Source organism: Lagopus leucura, unplaced genomic scaffold (genome assembly GCF_019238085.1).
Source record: "Lagopus leucura isolate 7727_CA_CO unplaced genomic scaffold, USGS_WTPT01 Super-Scaffold_100018, whole genome shotgun sequence".
In the NCBI taxonomy this organism is placed as follows: domain Eukaryota; kingdom Metazoa; phylum Chordata; class Aves; order Galliformes; family Phasianidae; genus Lagopus; species Lagopus leucura.
The window spans coordinates 6,701,489-6,717,627 of record NW_024962272.1 but is presented as its reverse complement, the minus strand read 5'-3'; the positions used below and the strand labels follow the sequence as shown (position 1 = coordinate 6,717,627).

The 16,139-nt window shown below is 36.6% G+C and overlaps 1 protein-coding gene across 2 annotated transcripts in view; it reads right to left on the bottom strand.

Annotated features, from left to right (window-relative positions):
* The window catches only part of FOCAD (focadhesin), a 91,543-nt gene that overhangs the window by 33,422 nt on the left and 41,982 nt on the right, over positions 1-16,139 (bottom strand). For both annotated transcript variants that reach the window (XM_042877483.1, XM_042877485.1), the window contains exons 17-23: positions 14,714-14,848; positions 14,361-14,411; positions 13,498-13,581; positions 11,903-12,035; positions 9,247-9,435; positions 8,859-8,980; positions 2,252-2,344 (exon numbers count right to left, since the gene is read on the bottom strand). In XM_042877483.1, the coding sequence (XP_042733417.1) occupies positions 2,252-2,344; positions 8,859-8,980; positions 9,247-9,435; positions 11,903-12,035; positions 13,498-13,581; positions 14,361-14,411; positions 14,714-14,848 (807 nt within the window). The remainder of the gene's footprint in view (positions 1-2,251; positions 2,345-8,858; positions 8,981-9,246; positions 9,436-11,902; positions 12,036-13,497; positions 13,582-14,360; positions 14,412-14,713; positions 14,849-16,139) is intronic.

The window sequence follows — 16,139 nt, the reverse complement described above, 5'->3', positions numbered from 1 at the left end:
TCAGTACAACATCTAAATGTTTCTTGAACACTTCCATGGATGGTGACTCCACCATGTCCCTGGGCAGCCCGTTCCAGCACCTGGCCACTTTTTTGGAGAAGTATTTCTTTATGTCAAATGATCAAAGATACTGAGCAATTGCTCAATTAGTCTGTGGAAAGAAACATGCATCTCTGGGGAGTGGAATATGTAGAAGCTGAGAATTAAATATAGAAGCCTATACCTAAAACAGTTTCTGAGAGCAAAATATTACTTCCTTGATTCACTACTTTAAAAAGTTCCTCATCCTTTTCCTTCCTATGACCTCAGCCTCCTTCTACTTCAGTTTTCTTTTCTCTACTTCAAAGGAGCTGATATGATGTGTCTATGAAGTTTTATCTAAATGTACTAAGCAGCTTACCCTTACCCTCATTCTTAAACCTTGATACAACTATAGCTCAACTTGTTTGGGTTATCATTTGCTGCTTCTTACTCGGTTATTAAGTCTTAAGTGAAAAACGTAGGCATATAAGCTGTGTTTCTTACATACTAAACACTGTAAATCCTGATGTCCCTTGAAAGGTGTTCTCCAACTCCTAGAGACTAGAACAAAAGGTATGACACGCTGACTAAGTAGATATCTGCATAAGATCTGTCTTCTGGTGTCAGAATCATAGAACATCCTGAGTTGGAGGGGATCCGCAAGGATCACTGAATGACTCCAACGTCTGGCTCCACATAGGACCACCCCAAAATAAAACCATATGTCTGAGAGTGTTGTCCAAACTCTTCTCGAATGCAGAAGCACAATCTCTGATGAGAAATTCCTTGGCTTTATAGTGTGTTTAAATCTATTACAATTTTCTTAAACGAATAAACACTGGCTTAAGATCAAGATTAAATCAAGACCTGTGGGATCACAATGAAAATGAGTTCAGTCCCAAAAACATGCTGAATTTACAAACTGGCTAAACTGGCAGAAGAGCTTAAACATTTGAACAGACGTACTACAGACAAGAGAACTTCCACATGTAAAAGAGAAAATATCCTCACGGAAGTGCCTTGATAAACTGCAGACAGAGCAATTTACCCTTGGTTAACAAACCATGGACTCTACAAACCCCTACCTCCAAAAAATGACCCAGACTAGTCACACTGTATTGTAGTCTCTGAGTCAGCTCAGATAAAATATACCATAGAAACACAAGAAGTAAATATACTAGATCTCAGCTTAAAAAAAGATTTTTACTGAGAGACCTCAGAAGTTGCTCTAAAAAAAAAAAAAAAAGCCAGGAAATCCTAGAGAAGCTTTCAGAAACAAGTCTGGTAAATGCAAGATTTCTCATGGAGTCAGAGGGGAAGAAGCAGAAAAAGCAAGTAATTATATGCAAGCTACAATGGCCCCCTCTGTAGTTAAGACCTAAAATGACAATTTGAAAAACCACTGCTTCCTTTATAATGAAGGTCAGTCTAGAAAATGTTCCCAAATATCTCAGGTAAAAGTTGTTTTGAAAAATGTTAGAGAAGTGTATGTTCTACTCCACAGTAAATGGATAGGTAAAGCTTTTTGAATTTGTTCAGCAGTCTGATCTGCTTATGTTGGAAATAGCGGACAAGGCCTGGAAATATAAATCAATAAGCTCTTCTAGTACTACAGAGGGAGATTTCTAAAAAGGAGTTATTTCTTACAAGTTTTTACGTTATTCTCCTACTGAGAAGAACAAATGACTGCTTTGCTCTAGATACCACATCAGTTAACCTAATGAAAGAGAAGTTTAAAGGTATTTCTTATCATTAATTTGGTTGGAAAAATCAAGAGATGATTTCCTCACAATATAAGATACAATAAAAGACAATATGATTTCCTCACATTTATTCAGCATGCAATGTTAGTTAATAATTTCTCAATATCTTCCAACCTTTAAGTGGTAATGTTATCTGAAAATTCCTATTCAAAATAATAGGATAGAGTTCTAGCTGAAGTTTCACATTCTAAAAAGTAAACTGCAAGTGGAATTGACTGTATGGGAACTTGACACAGGAACAAGAATGCAAGGACCAGAACTGTAAACAGGAATTATGTTTCTTCAAGTAATTTCAGGCTGTGCTGCTTGAAGACTAGTTCTTATTTCCTTTTCCACAAATGTTATTAAACTCTTCAAGCTTCACTTTTAAATTGCTGTCAATCACATGGATGCTCTTGCTGGAAGAAATGAAGACACATGCACCTTGAATGAGTGTTAATATGCACAGTATTCTGTACCTCAATTACCTGTAGGACTGCACTGTAGGTTCGGCTCATAAATCCCAACCAAGACTGTGGCAGCAGTATAGAGCGGTGCCATTCAGAAGGCTGAATGTTAACCTGTGCAACACACGAGAAAGGATAGAAATGGTTATATTAAATCTAACATATGCGAAACATACGTTCTTCAATCTGTGATCTGCGGGCAAAATTTTGCTAACATGTGCATGTCACTATACATTCCTGTGGGAAATAAAAATGGGTAATATTTTTTGTTCTCCTCTTCCTGGTTTTATCCACACCAAGTTCCTTCTCAATTTCAGTACCCAGGCCATTCAATATTTCAGACTGTTCACAATATAACTGATACCAGAGATTGCTATGTATGACTACAGTGCTCTAAGCAAAACACTTTGTAGCAGTTGTAGGCAAAAAATGCATACACGACAGAGATGACGTAACAGTTTATGTTTGCCATCACTTTTGTACCTCTTAGGTGCCTCTAAGAGCTTTAAACAGATGAGAAATAAATACACATACTCGACAACCTAAATACAGGAGTGATTACTGAAAAGGAATAAAAAAAATAATTGGGTTTGATACAATTATGTCAAAGCACACATTTCAAATCTCCTATAAATAGTTAAAACAACAATAAAAAACAACAAGCAATTGGAAGGTCCTAGGTTCCTAGGAAGAACCATTTTAAAACAAACTGGAGGAAAACAATACTACCTCAATGACAGTTTAAATAAATTTGCAACAACTGTCCCTGTCTACTTCCAAATCTCACATAGGTATGGCAGCCTCTGCTTCACAAAACTGGAATGAATGACTCAGACAACTACACAATCTAATGAATGTGCATAGCCAATCCACAAGAACCCAAGGTTGCTCTCTTCAGTAAGTGCTATGGCAAACAGTGACATGAATACATTCTCAATACATACTGAAAAACAGAAATGAAATCTGAATTTCAAGAACAATCAATTTTCTAGTCACTGGTAGCTTAACAGTAAGTAGAGCAATAGATTAAACACAAGGGCCATAAATTCAAGGCCACTAAAAACCAGTTCTTTTGTAAATCTCAGACTCCTGAATGACATGTATCTTCTCTCCTAATTTGCCTAACATGCACCTTATAAAATCAAAAATCATCAATTCACAATACTGTGTAGCAAAATTAATAAACATAGTCTTCATTCTCTCTCTCTCAATCTCTCCCTCCCCCCATGACCATCTTAGCCGCAGTAACATTCAATGAAAATAAGAATGTCTTATTCGGGTGTCTTTATTTACATACCTGTGTTTTCAGATTAAAAAAAAAAAAAAAAAGATAACCTCTGCAATTAAACTGCATTGTTATGTCTATTTATATTCTATCATGACTATGGAGAATTGATCTTCACTGATGCTGTTCAATTATTCCTAGTATTTGCCTCTACCAAGATGATGAAAAAATGCCATCACAGCCATTTGGACTCCACAGAAAATCTCAGCTCTTTCTGGGGTAACAAGCTTTAAATAACAGAAAGGTAAACTTGTCAACCTAAGGTGAGATGGGATGAATATATTTCAGCAGCCTCTGTTTAAGTCCTGCACTTTTCATTTCTAAATTAAAAACATGCCAGACTCCTTGACTTACAGAAAAACTCACCCTATAACTATGATTAAACAAAGTGCGAAGTGATACAGGTTGGTTTGTTTAACAAGAGATCAATTTGTTTAGCAAAACGGATCCATAAGTGGTAGTTCTAAAACTTGCCATTTCAACCTTAGCAGGTGAAGTCTTGTTTTCTTCAATAATTTTGCACTGGAGACATAACAGAATACTTTCTCTTTTGCCTCAGTAGGTGCAAGGACATCTTCCTCAGATTCCACATATGTTGTTTTAAAGGTTGCTCACTCTGGCCTAGTAAGCAATGGAAATTCTCCAAACTGGAGAGATGCAGCTGAAAAATTAGTCAAAAGGTGGTGAAGCTGATGGTGGAAAACAGGGAAGAATTAGGTGGGTACTTGACCACCCTAGATACTCCTAGGCATGCCCAAAGGGACATGAGCACATATCTATGAGTCCTTGAAAAAGAATGAATATCTATGCCTATGTACTGCATATGTATGTCTTAACTGTTCAGAGGCAGAATCTGAAGTCAGCATGCAAGCTTGCTTGTCAAGTCGCCTGGTAGGAACCGTGAGGAATAAAGGAATGCCAGTTTCTAACCACACTGGATTTAGAGACTTATATTCCCAGATTTCAGATGACAAAAACCCATCCAGAGCTAGTAGCCTTCTGGGAGTAAGCCTGGCAAGATTGTTATTTCTTCTTTAGATTCCTCTTTATTTATTATGAAGACTAGCCACTGTTCAATATGTAAAAATACTCCATGTTTCAAAGCATGTAAAGCTCTTCTTTGTCACGTCTCCAGTGGCTTCCTCTTAATAATCAACCTAGATAAGTAAATAAACTTCCCTTGCTTGTTAATTATCTGTGTTCTACTTTCATCTCTGCTTTATGCCCCTCATGATTCACACAGAGCAGATAATATTATTTCTTTATATGGTTCTATGCTAAGGCTTCATTCCAACTGTAATCACGTCAACTTAAAAGTAACAACAAATACACCTACACAAGTGAATACAATCCAAAAGTAAAAGAGATGACATACTTCTCCATAAATCCCATGAACACTGCAGAAAAAACATCCTTAAATGCATCAATAACACTAGTGCTTTTTTTCCAAAATTTTATTCATGCATCCTGTCTCGCCTCTGCTTATCAACTTATTCAGCATGTTGACGGCCAAAGGGTCCAGTCAGAACTGCCGTAGGTTCCCACAGCATCTGCAGAAACACCAATCTCACTCTTTGTCTCTACTCTGATACTGTTTTAGACTTCAGCATGAAACTAGAAAAATCTGAGTGAACATTACAAGGTTCATCAGGCAATCCATATTTGTCTGAGGAAGAGCAGGCCTTCAAGACACATAATCTGCTCACACAGGAAAAAGAAAGCTTTATGTATATTTTTGCATTTCAATACAGTTTCATCTGAAACATATTAGTAGCACATCTTGTCTAAAATTTGCAATGTGCTTGATGACCAGCAGAACTGCTAAGCGACTACTGATGAATTAACAAATATTTAATGAATTTATAGTGAATGAGAGAAAGATTGAGAAAACAGAACCACAACACAAAGAACGCTCAAGTAACTGAACACAGTGTTAAAGATTAGCAGGTAGAGTTGTGTTGACACTCAGTATTCAGTACAAGATACCAGCTGTCTTTATTTTTCCTCCTTACTTTTCTTCAGTCATTGGATACACAGTGGTTAACAGCTAGTGTTGAATAACTAGCAATAACTGAGGCAGTGAGAAATACCCTGAACGAGGAGCTAGTTGTCTGAGTCTGCTGACTGGTGCTTAAAACCTTCAGATGGACATATCAGCTTGAAGACACGCAAGCAAAGACTGTGTTGACCAAAATACAGAGAGGAAGCTCTGACAAACCACAGGAGATACTACTGCAGTACGTGAGTGCTTCTGAACACATATCACATTCTTCTGCAACACCGGAAAGTCATTTCAAATGAAAACAGTCTGCATGCTTAAAAAGTGCACTCTCAGTAAAAAGTAAACATGACATACATGAGTTTTCTTTCAGCACCATCATCTTTACGCTGCCACAAATCTTTGTACACTGCTCACTTGGCACTGAAACACTGGTAGCAGAGGGCACACAAAACATCAGCGAATCAAAGGCTGTTTCTATCACTTCTTGGGTACCTAATTAAGATACTATTTAAAGAACAAACCTCAGGGTCTAGAATCAGAAATATCAAAATTTATGACCCATCTTAAAATTTGTTCTTTGGCAGAAATATAGTGAATTCCAATGAGTTCTTTTACTAAGCACAATAGGTTTCCACCTAGATAGTCCACCTACTCACTGGTCCCTAGATTCAGCTCATCTCACTAACAAATAAGTGGCTATGGAAATGTGTTTGAAACTTAATTCATGTCAGTGAAATGCCTGTGTGTGAATTTAAACACTCCTCTCACACAAGGACATATAAAATGTACCCTCAGAGACCTCATAAATACAGCTAGCATTATATTTCCATATCAACAAAGTAGTGTTGCAACATCTCTTTGCTTCTAAAATCTTGCTCAGAGGTTCTTTTTTAACATTCTTGTATGTGTAAACTTCCAAACACTCCTGCCAGTCTTCCTTTGTGAGAAAATACTTGTCATTCTTCTCTAAGCCACAATGGACTGAAGAGGAGGTTATCAAAAACCTGTCAACAAACTTACTTGTTGAACACTGTTTCATCACTGGAGGAGAAACATTCAATAAATTCATTAGTGAAAGCCAGCACAAAATGGTCCATAACGTGAATAACATCCTCTGAAGTATCTAGGCACAAAAGAATACACTGCAGAAAATTCCTTTCTAGAATTACCATCTGAAGTGCTTCAGGGACAAGGTTTAAATACGTCCTTGGATCTCTCGATTATATTAAAATCAAACCAGAAGGAACATAGAAAAAGCTGTTCCAAGGTGTATATCATCATAGCATGCTTAACACAAAAACAGGGATTGTTTCTTTTGTGAGCACGTAGAATGTCAAACATGATTATTTGTTAAGCAGCATATTTATCACTATACTACACACAAGTAGTGCTCAACTGTGCAATAATGTCTGCAAGTGTTATTATTATGGCAATGTAACCATCGTATTTACAATGAATAATAAACACTTGAATACTGATGAACATGCAAAGGCCAGACCATATTCCTTCTGCATTTTAAAAATACTGAGCCACTTCAGCCTGTCAAAGCCACTATTTACAACATCTGCGTGCCAAAAGCAGCCTGTCTCATAAGCTTTTTGCATGAAGCATAAACTGCTCCCATCATCTCCGTTAAAAAAATACAAGCTGGCTGGATAGGTAGGTACATTGTAGACCATCTATAGCAGATTGACATCTGTCTCTGTTCAAAGACCTGTTTATTAATTTCTGTGGCTCTTTTTCCAGTTCAGAGGGCTCAAAATGATGAGATGCTGTATCCCAGCCCACTGATGGGATATAGACATTATGCGCATCAAGTTTATGTGCATTATGTGTTTGGAAGTGTGCCCTAGGTAAAAGAAGCCAAATACAGCATAGTACACAGCATCTGTCTAGAAACTTCAAACAAGCTATGTTAAAGACAGGTTTGCTAGGGATGGAACTAGCCAGTTAGCTCCAAAAGAGTACCAGTAGAAATATAATGTGAACAGTCAGGAGTCAGGATATGAGGGCAAAGCCAAGACAGAGCCAAGCTGGCACATCTCAGGATCAGAACACAGCCTCCCTAGATTTTCCACTGCATACACATGTGCTCAGTGTCAAGCTTTCAGTTTGCAAACAGTAATCTCAAACTCCTTGCTCGCAAGCTTCCGACTAAAACCCCTTGTTATAGTTATTTATATAATAATTTATAAATAACACTGTTTTGTTTCAGCAGTTCATTGATATCCTTAAGGAACTCTGCAGCAAGTGGGCTCCAGACCTGTTGTGCGATAGTGACAGACCAAAATCAGCACCCAGACATATTCCCCCCACAAACCATACCACATTCACTCCGCTTCTTCCAACTTCTGTAGCAAGTGCAATGTGACATTTCCTTTAATTACACAGGGTTGGTTCAGTCTCCACACACAAAGCATTCTGTGTTCTTTCATGTGAAATAGCCTACAATCAAATAATATCTAACAGCACAAAACTCCCTGAGCATAGAACAGAGAGAGGAGACATCATAGGATTGTTCAAGATTTCTATCCTTGAAAAATAGAACAGAAACTGGTATTGCTGTGGGTGAAAAAAAATTATCTTTAAAATGCCAAGCAATTCATACACTGTTTTTATTTATGGGTATTCTGCCTAAGTCAGAATATAAATTTTACATTTCTTAAAAAAATCATAATCTATGATAGCCCTGGGCAATTTGTTCTAGTGAGTGGTAGCCCTACACACAGCAGGAAGAAATTAGATTATCTTTAAGGTCCCCATCCAACTCAAGCCTTTCCTTGGTTGTGTAACTGTATGGCATTGTAACAGGTCAGGGAGTTGCAACAATTAAGAGTCAGGATAGAATAGCAAGTGTTAGTAATAATCAAAGAATCACCAAGGTTGGAAAAGACCACCAGGATCATTTAGTTCACCCATCCACCTACCACCAATATTTCCCAGCTAAACCATGTCCCTTAGTACAACATCTAAATGTTTCTTAAACACAAGACATAAATGTAATCTCCCCACTGAATCCCATCATTGCTCAGTCTTTCTATTCAACTAGAAGTGGTGAGACACAGCAGGCATAGGCAAGCCTAAGTACTTCCGCAAGTCAGACAAAGGCAAAGGACAATTTCTGCTGCTTCTGATTTTGGAAGAGGTACTACAGCAGTAAACACTCAAAAACGTTCAATTAAAGTTAAATGTCCCTCACAGCACCTTTAATTAATTATGATACATTCACACATGTCACTGCTTTAGCTACTTCCCAATTATCACAAAAAAACAAGTGTAAAGGAAGCACAAAAAAGGCAAAAAAAAAAAAAAAAAAAAGAAAAAAAAAGCCAGCAACTTACCTCGTGAATGAGGGCTACCAACATTTGCTGGAAATTGCGTCCTCTGCTAGCCAGAAAGCGATTAATAGGCTTGCCATCTCTGCCCATATGGACTGGGAGGTCATAACACAACAACATGCCAGCTTAAAGAAAGAGAGAAGGAGAAAAAAAAAACTTCAGTAAAAAATACTCATGATAGTTTAGAAGTCTTGCATATGACAGCTGAAAACTCAAAAAGAAAGTCAACTAAATACAGTCAACAATCCAAGAGCCTACCCAGCATATGTAATCATAGGTAAGCAACCTAAGACAACAGCGTCTCTTAAACTGATTCACTCTGATTCTAATCTGAGAAATAACTGGGTGAAAGTGTGCATAACTGCCTAACTCCAAAAGAGGAACAGCCTACCTGCAAGGCCTGGCGTCATTCCTGGTTGTTTGTTCCTCTCATACATTTTCAACAAGAAATTTGGAACACCTGCCACAGTTTTCCCCTGGTCTGTGCGTGTGGCCCCTCCTCTCAAAGCAGAATGATACACACCTCGGGGCATGTTGGTCATCTCCTGTTTGACTAGAGATGTTGCAAATTCTTCAAATGCTAGATGAATCGCAAGGAAAGGAACAGAGATAAAAGGGACATCAGAGTTGATAACTGGGAAAACAAACCAATAATGAAAAACCCAAGATGACTGACATTTGTGCCTCAAGGCAGATTTGCTAATCTAGTAATGATATTCAGATGAGAGCTCATGGTCAAGGAACTGAGAACCCTTGGCAAGTCTCTCTGAAACCACATTTGCTGCCACTGTCACTTCAAATGGCACTAAGTCTTATCATATGTGCAGGTGGAGAAGAAAAACAGCCTTAACTATTCCTTGAGCTATTCCTGAAATGTATCTTTTTACCTTTACACTGGTAAAACTGACACAGTCTGGCAGAAGAACAAGTGAGAACATAGTAAAAAATATAGTCTCTGAAACTTGACTGTTTTTAAACAGATTTAAAAAGAGAGTGCAAAAAGAGTGCATGGAAAGATAACGTCCGTGCATTCAAGGAATATACAGTAGAAGAAGTATTACCTTGATTTCTATAACTATAGCAGTAGATGCTGAGTGCTGCGTGCTTAAGTTATGCATTTTGTGGTTTAGCTGGGCTCTAAATTTACAGAACTAATAAAATGTTACTATTCATTTGTATAGTGGATCTGAAGGCAGATGTTAGCAAAAAGGTGTTTCCGAGCTGTACCATCAATGTACATAACTGCACGGTGTTACTATACTGCAGCTAAGACTTGGCATCATACCTGAACATTGCAAACTTGGTACCTTCAAGAGTCTGTTAGTGCTTTTGTTATATAACTGAATTTTAAGGAGATTTATAACAACTAAGCTTGAAACTTTGTCATAGAAATTCCCAAACTAAATACAGCCTTGCTTTGACTACACTGAAAACAGTGGAGACTAAATTCACTTATCCTTCATTGGACCCAGAAATACCTATATGAGCTTGGAATATATTTCCAATTCCAATACAATATTTTATACTGGAGCTTCTAACATTTACATTTCCTATTTTCATGATGGTTACATAATTTTTAGCAATATTTTTTTCCAAATCAGCTTCATAACCCTTTTCAACCCAGGCCATTCTATGATTTTATGATAACAGAGTAGTAGTAAATCTGATCAGTAGTAAATCTGATAAGTCTTTGTGTTATAGCAGGAAGGGAAACTACATATATAAGACCAACATCCTTCAGAGAAAAATGTCAGAATTCACAGTACTATATAGTAAATTGGAATTGCAGCATGTTCTAACTAACGGCCATAGAAAGTTTACTTTTACTGTTTTCTAATTTTTCTCAGCTCTGTTGCAGAAATGCATCCTGTAGATTTGCAGTTTCAGATATTTTCCTCATACAGAGTGGGAGAACTCTTGGAAAAAAAAGAAAATCCCACAATTTAATAGTATTGCCAGAACCAGGACCATCTTATTTTTGGAGCTTGTGTTTTAACTGCAGTTACCACAGCAGATGTGTTCATATCTTCAGGAAGAGGCATGTGGATGCTGAAAAAATTTAAAGATTTTCTTCCCCTTGCAAGGACTTAACAAGGAGGGAGGGACAAAGAAGTAAAAAATGCAATTGAGAGCTTATGGATTCAACAACAAAAAATAAGAGGGGTATCTAATGGAAGCAAATATTTCCTTTAAACTTTGATGCACCCAAGCAAAGGCTTCACTGGAAAGCCCGAGTAACAGATCTTTTCCCTAAAAAGCATATAGGTCCTTCATCTACTAAGCTGAAATTAATTTCATTAACATTCTGTTAACTTCATGTGTTAGAAAATGAAGACTGGAAGTGAAAGACAGCATTAACTATGGTAATTGAGTGAACTCAAATTAAAAAAAAAAAAAAGAAAAAAGAAAAAAGAACACCCACCAACAAATACTAAAGGTGATTCAACTCCCTAGTTGTCAAAACAAATGCATCATCTGGTAAACAACTCATAAAGGATACTTCAGTTTTCATACACATAAACATAGCACTGATATCTTCATTGATTGAATGGATTTTGCATATTGCATTGCTTTAGTATTTTACTTATATATTGTAAAAAAGCATGTAATCTATTTCATATCAGGAAATATCATATGTTTTTTTTTTCCCCTCCATCTGTCATAGACTAAAATAGACAGCTGCCTCTAAGAATGCCTGCACAGCCCTTCCTCTTGGCACTGTAATGAGACAATGGCTATTTGGACACCAGAAAATACATCATGGGCAACTTTATTTTTCTAGTGGACTAGACATTATAAATAAGGATTTTTAAAAAGCATTGGAAGTGTTTGTTTTTTTTTTTCCCCAGCACCAGGACCTCTGACCCACTGTCTTCCGCAGACTGAGTTGCAGGTCTTATTTTCCTCTGAAGTTTTAAGCTGACAGAAAAAAAAAAAAAACAACAGCCTGTGCTTCAACATGATGTCATTACAAGAAAGCCAAACGCATGTACAGTCATTGCTGTTACAAATCCACAAAACAACCTTAAACACCGAACACACTGTACCTCCTAATACAGGATCTGGTGTTAGAGACAGCAACTTGATATACGAAGAACCTGGAACAAAAAGATCCACCTCCCTCTCTTCCTCATCTTCATTCACATCTGTCTCCTCCACTGAGTTAATTTCCATTCGTGCCTAGAAGATTAAAAATAGAAGCATCAGAACAAATCTCTGAATCCTCATTATCTTTCATGATTTCAAACATCAAAAACAGCAACTAAATACGGAAAGTTCCTATTTCATTAATTTCAATCCATTTCATTAACTGGGGCTGAAAGAATTAAAGCTTACCTTCTACCTGAATGAAATGCAGAACTGGTCAATAAAAATCACATGAATATATAATCCATGATATCTGCAGTAATAAAATTAGTCTTGATGCTTGCAGATTGAAACAGTATTACTAAATTATTATTCTCATTCTTCTCCGAGCACAGAAATAAGCCATGCTTTATACTTTATACTAAAAATGTTCTGCATGTTGTATTTTGATGTAATTTTTAGAATTTGAAGAACTGCAAAATATTTCCAGTGTGTTTAATGGAAATATATTTCTCTTCTGATAACTGTGAAGTAACAGTACAAGTAATACTGAACTACGTATCACCACAGAAGAGAAATGGCATTACAACAGTGGTAGGAGACTTCCCTTATTTTGTCTTGTGCTCTTCTCTGCAAACATGTTTTTCATTTGCAAGGCTTGCGCTCAACTCTTTCAACTGATTTATATACAGCAAGTACGCTTTTTTTAATTTTAATTCTCTGTATTTTCATAATATGCAGTTATATTTCCCAAACTGAGCCCACTCCTTAATAATGCAGGAACTAAAATCTCACAGAGGTATTCACTATATTATAAAGTACCAATGGAGTTCTGAGTATTGTCCAGTAAACTTTGCCACCCTACAATGTTCTTCTAAAAGAGAAAATAATTCACAAAGAAAATCTTATTCATTCATTTCCTTCTACTCTTCCACTTTGTAAGGTTATTGATTCAACCGATCGGACTGAAGTTTCAGATTTTAACAGCCCTTTACATATTCAACAAGATGTCTAATAAGTGATCTCAAATACTTTCTGGCTGTGGTTTTTAATCAACAAAAAAACAAAACAAAACAAAACAAAAACAAAATACCGTGCTGTAGAAGTATAGAATAATGTTGGTAAAGTTTTCAGCTCAGTTCAAAACAAGCACCTATTTCTCAAATCAACTTGCCCATTTCAGGAACAAGAGCACAAAGCATGAGTATTACTGCAGTGGATGGAAGTGGTCATGAGTGTTCTTTGGTGTAAAGACTCAGTTGCATACATTATCATAAGAGCATCTAGTGCAAATCTGGCGCCTAATGAATCATGTGCTGATTTGACCACTCAAACAAGAAAAACTACCTTCTGACTGCTTAGCTCCTACTCGCAAGTTTTCCCTCTCATAAACCTTAGTTATGCTAATCATATCAGTATCGTTGCACTAGCAGGAATTCTCACTCTTTACTTTGAAACTCTCAGTTGTCTCATAGAGATGATGCATCATTCACAGGATAAAACTGATAACAAATGCAAGTGATGTCCCTTACTACTAAAAATACAACATTGCTACCTGTTCAGGAAGATGAAGAATTGTATGTTCGTCAGAGCCAAATGATGAGAGCGATTTGTAGGCTGAAACAGCTACAATGGCATCCTAAAAAATTAGCAGGAAAAAAAATGAAAATCACAAACACAGCAAATAGCACTGATACACACCAAACATTTCCTGTACAAAAAGCCTATCCACTAAACACTGAATGCTGAAAAAGAGTAACCAACTCTTTTCTTTGAACAGTAGTGCTTTCCTGAGATATTCTCCAAATTACTTTGTACTTTATCAATAAAATGCACACTAATAAAACCAGTTATCTAGGCCTGACATCATACTGATTACTATACTACTGCTGTAGGTGTAGTTTATGTAGAAATACAAGCTACGTTTAAACTAAAGTTCTTTGGTTCTACTAACTTTATGGCTATGGTAGCCCAACATTCCCAGTTACAATATCCCAGTGTACATACCCACGCAATTGGTCTGAATTAATATCTACATTTTGTACTTACCTAAGTAATGTAAAATCTTATTTTAGACATTTTCCAAATTAGCTAGTTACCACAGTTTTGGCTTAGCCAAAGGAATTCTTCTATGTCAATGCTGAAGCCTATCACAGGACTCAAATTACTTTGGTGGGTCAATTCTTCGTGGGAGCTGCAAATCTCAGGACTAGCAGCTAGCTACCATTTTTCTTGTACATCACACTGCTTCAATAACAGGTTTAAACATTCAACAACAAGAAGAAAATGCTTCCACAAAACAACTGATAACTTTTCTTGATGGAAAAGTATCAAATCTAATACCTAGTTGCTGACACCATTTATTAACACCATTACTAATATAGACATCCAGAATTAACATTTTCAGTTGTCACCTACCTTGTGTTGCGTGTTTTTCCACAGGAAGCTGAGAACTTGAGCTTTGAACTTCTATAAAAGTAGACAACACATACATTTAGTTTTTCTTTAAGCAAGAATGCAATTGAAATCAAGTTACTTCACACAGTCTGCTTTTTTAATGTGCACTGAATTAAGAAAGACAAAAGGTACTGGCCTGAACTACAAAAACAGCCTGTGAGGATTCATTAATGCAAACTAAAGCTGTGAAATGGCATGGGAATGTGTATTGTGAGGGGCTGCAATTTAATGATAGGCAAAAATATACATGTATTTGTCAAACATATACAACAATATAAAGAAAGAAGAGATTCATTGTAGTCTGGGGTACATACCTCATATTCATTTGTATTCACTGTTAATGAGGGAACAAGAGCAAACAGTTCATTCAGTGCTTTTAAAATAAGGGGTCTTGTATCACAACTCAGCTTTGGTGACAGAGCATTCCATGTAGAATTAATACAAACAACCTGAAGGGAAAGTGGAAGGCAGCGTTAATAACAGCAATTCCAACCTGCAAGGCACAATGTTTGTTTCTAGAATTTGCTTTCTTTCTTATCACTTGTAAATATGAATTAATGTAAGTTGTATTAAAAAAAAAACAAAAACAAAACAGATCAAAAATCCTACAAGCATGTTAAAAATTTACTTGTATACAATAATTCTAGATGAACCCTTACCAGATAAAGCAGCTCCTCTGTAGGAAAAATAGGGCAACTGCAGCAATACAAATAAAGATGCAGATGCATAATTTGTCTTTGTACATTATAATTATTTTACTTCATTTTTTAGCTTAACAGCAAGCTGTCTATGGAATTCTAACAGCATGAAAGCAGAGAAAGCTCCAAAACAAAATGTCCTTTATGCTCAAACACAATAAATCCTGATAAATTTGTAGAACAGAAAGGAAGAACATAAAACTGCAGGAATCCAGAAATCATTGCAGAGAACTCAAAGTAAAATAAACAATAATACAATACTAAGACCTGCGCTAAGCAGGTCAGTTTTTAAACAGCTGATAATTAAACAAAAATGAATCAGAAATAAGAAAATGAAATCACTCTATGAGAAAATGCAGATGTCAGTAATATCACACTTCCAAGTGTTACTTAAAATTGTGAAACATGTCTGAAAATCATGGAACGACTTTTTATTCTATGAATTATGGATTTGGAGTCTTGTCATCTGCATTCCAAGTCCTCAGAAAAATTTATCCTTTCAAATCTCACTTTGAAATTATGTTAGGAACCAGAAAGTTATTCTCTCTTCCCTAGTCCTGTTGCTAGTTGCATGGGAGAAGAAGCTGAGTCCCCCCTCACCACAGTCTTCTTTGAGGGAATTATAGATAGTGATGAGGTCACCCCTGAGCTGCCTCTTCTCCAGACTAAACAATTCCAGCTCCCTCAGCTATTCCTTGTAAGACCTGTGCTCCAGCTTTGCTGCCCTTCTGTGGACATATTTCAGGGCCTCGATGTCTTTCTTGTAGTGAGTGGCCCAAAACTGTTTGCAGGCAGTGAAAAAGACACCAGAACAGAATTCTTATTCAAGTTCAACACAAACTGGGAAGTGTTACAGTAAAAAATATGCTTAGTCTTATGTATCTGCTTAACTGATCTTCAAATATATACATTTTTTAAAAATTAAATACTCATATCCAAAATCTATATGAGATTCAGTTACCTTTGAGGAACCCGTTCCCCTTTCACTTTCAGCACTTGATATGCAACAGAAAATCTCTTTCTTTTTTGCCCTAACCAACTA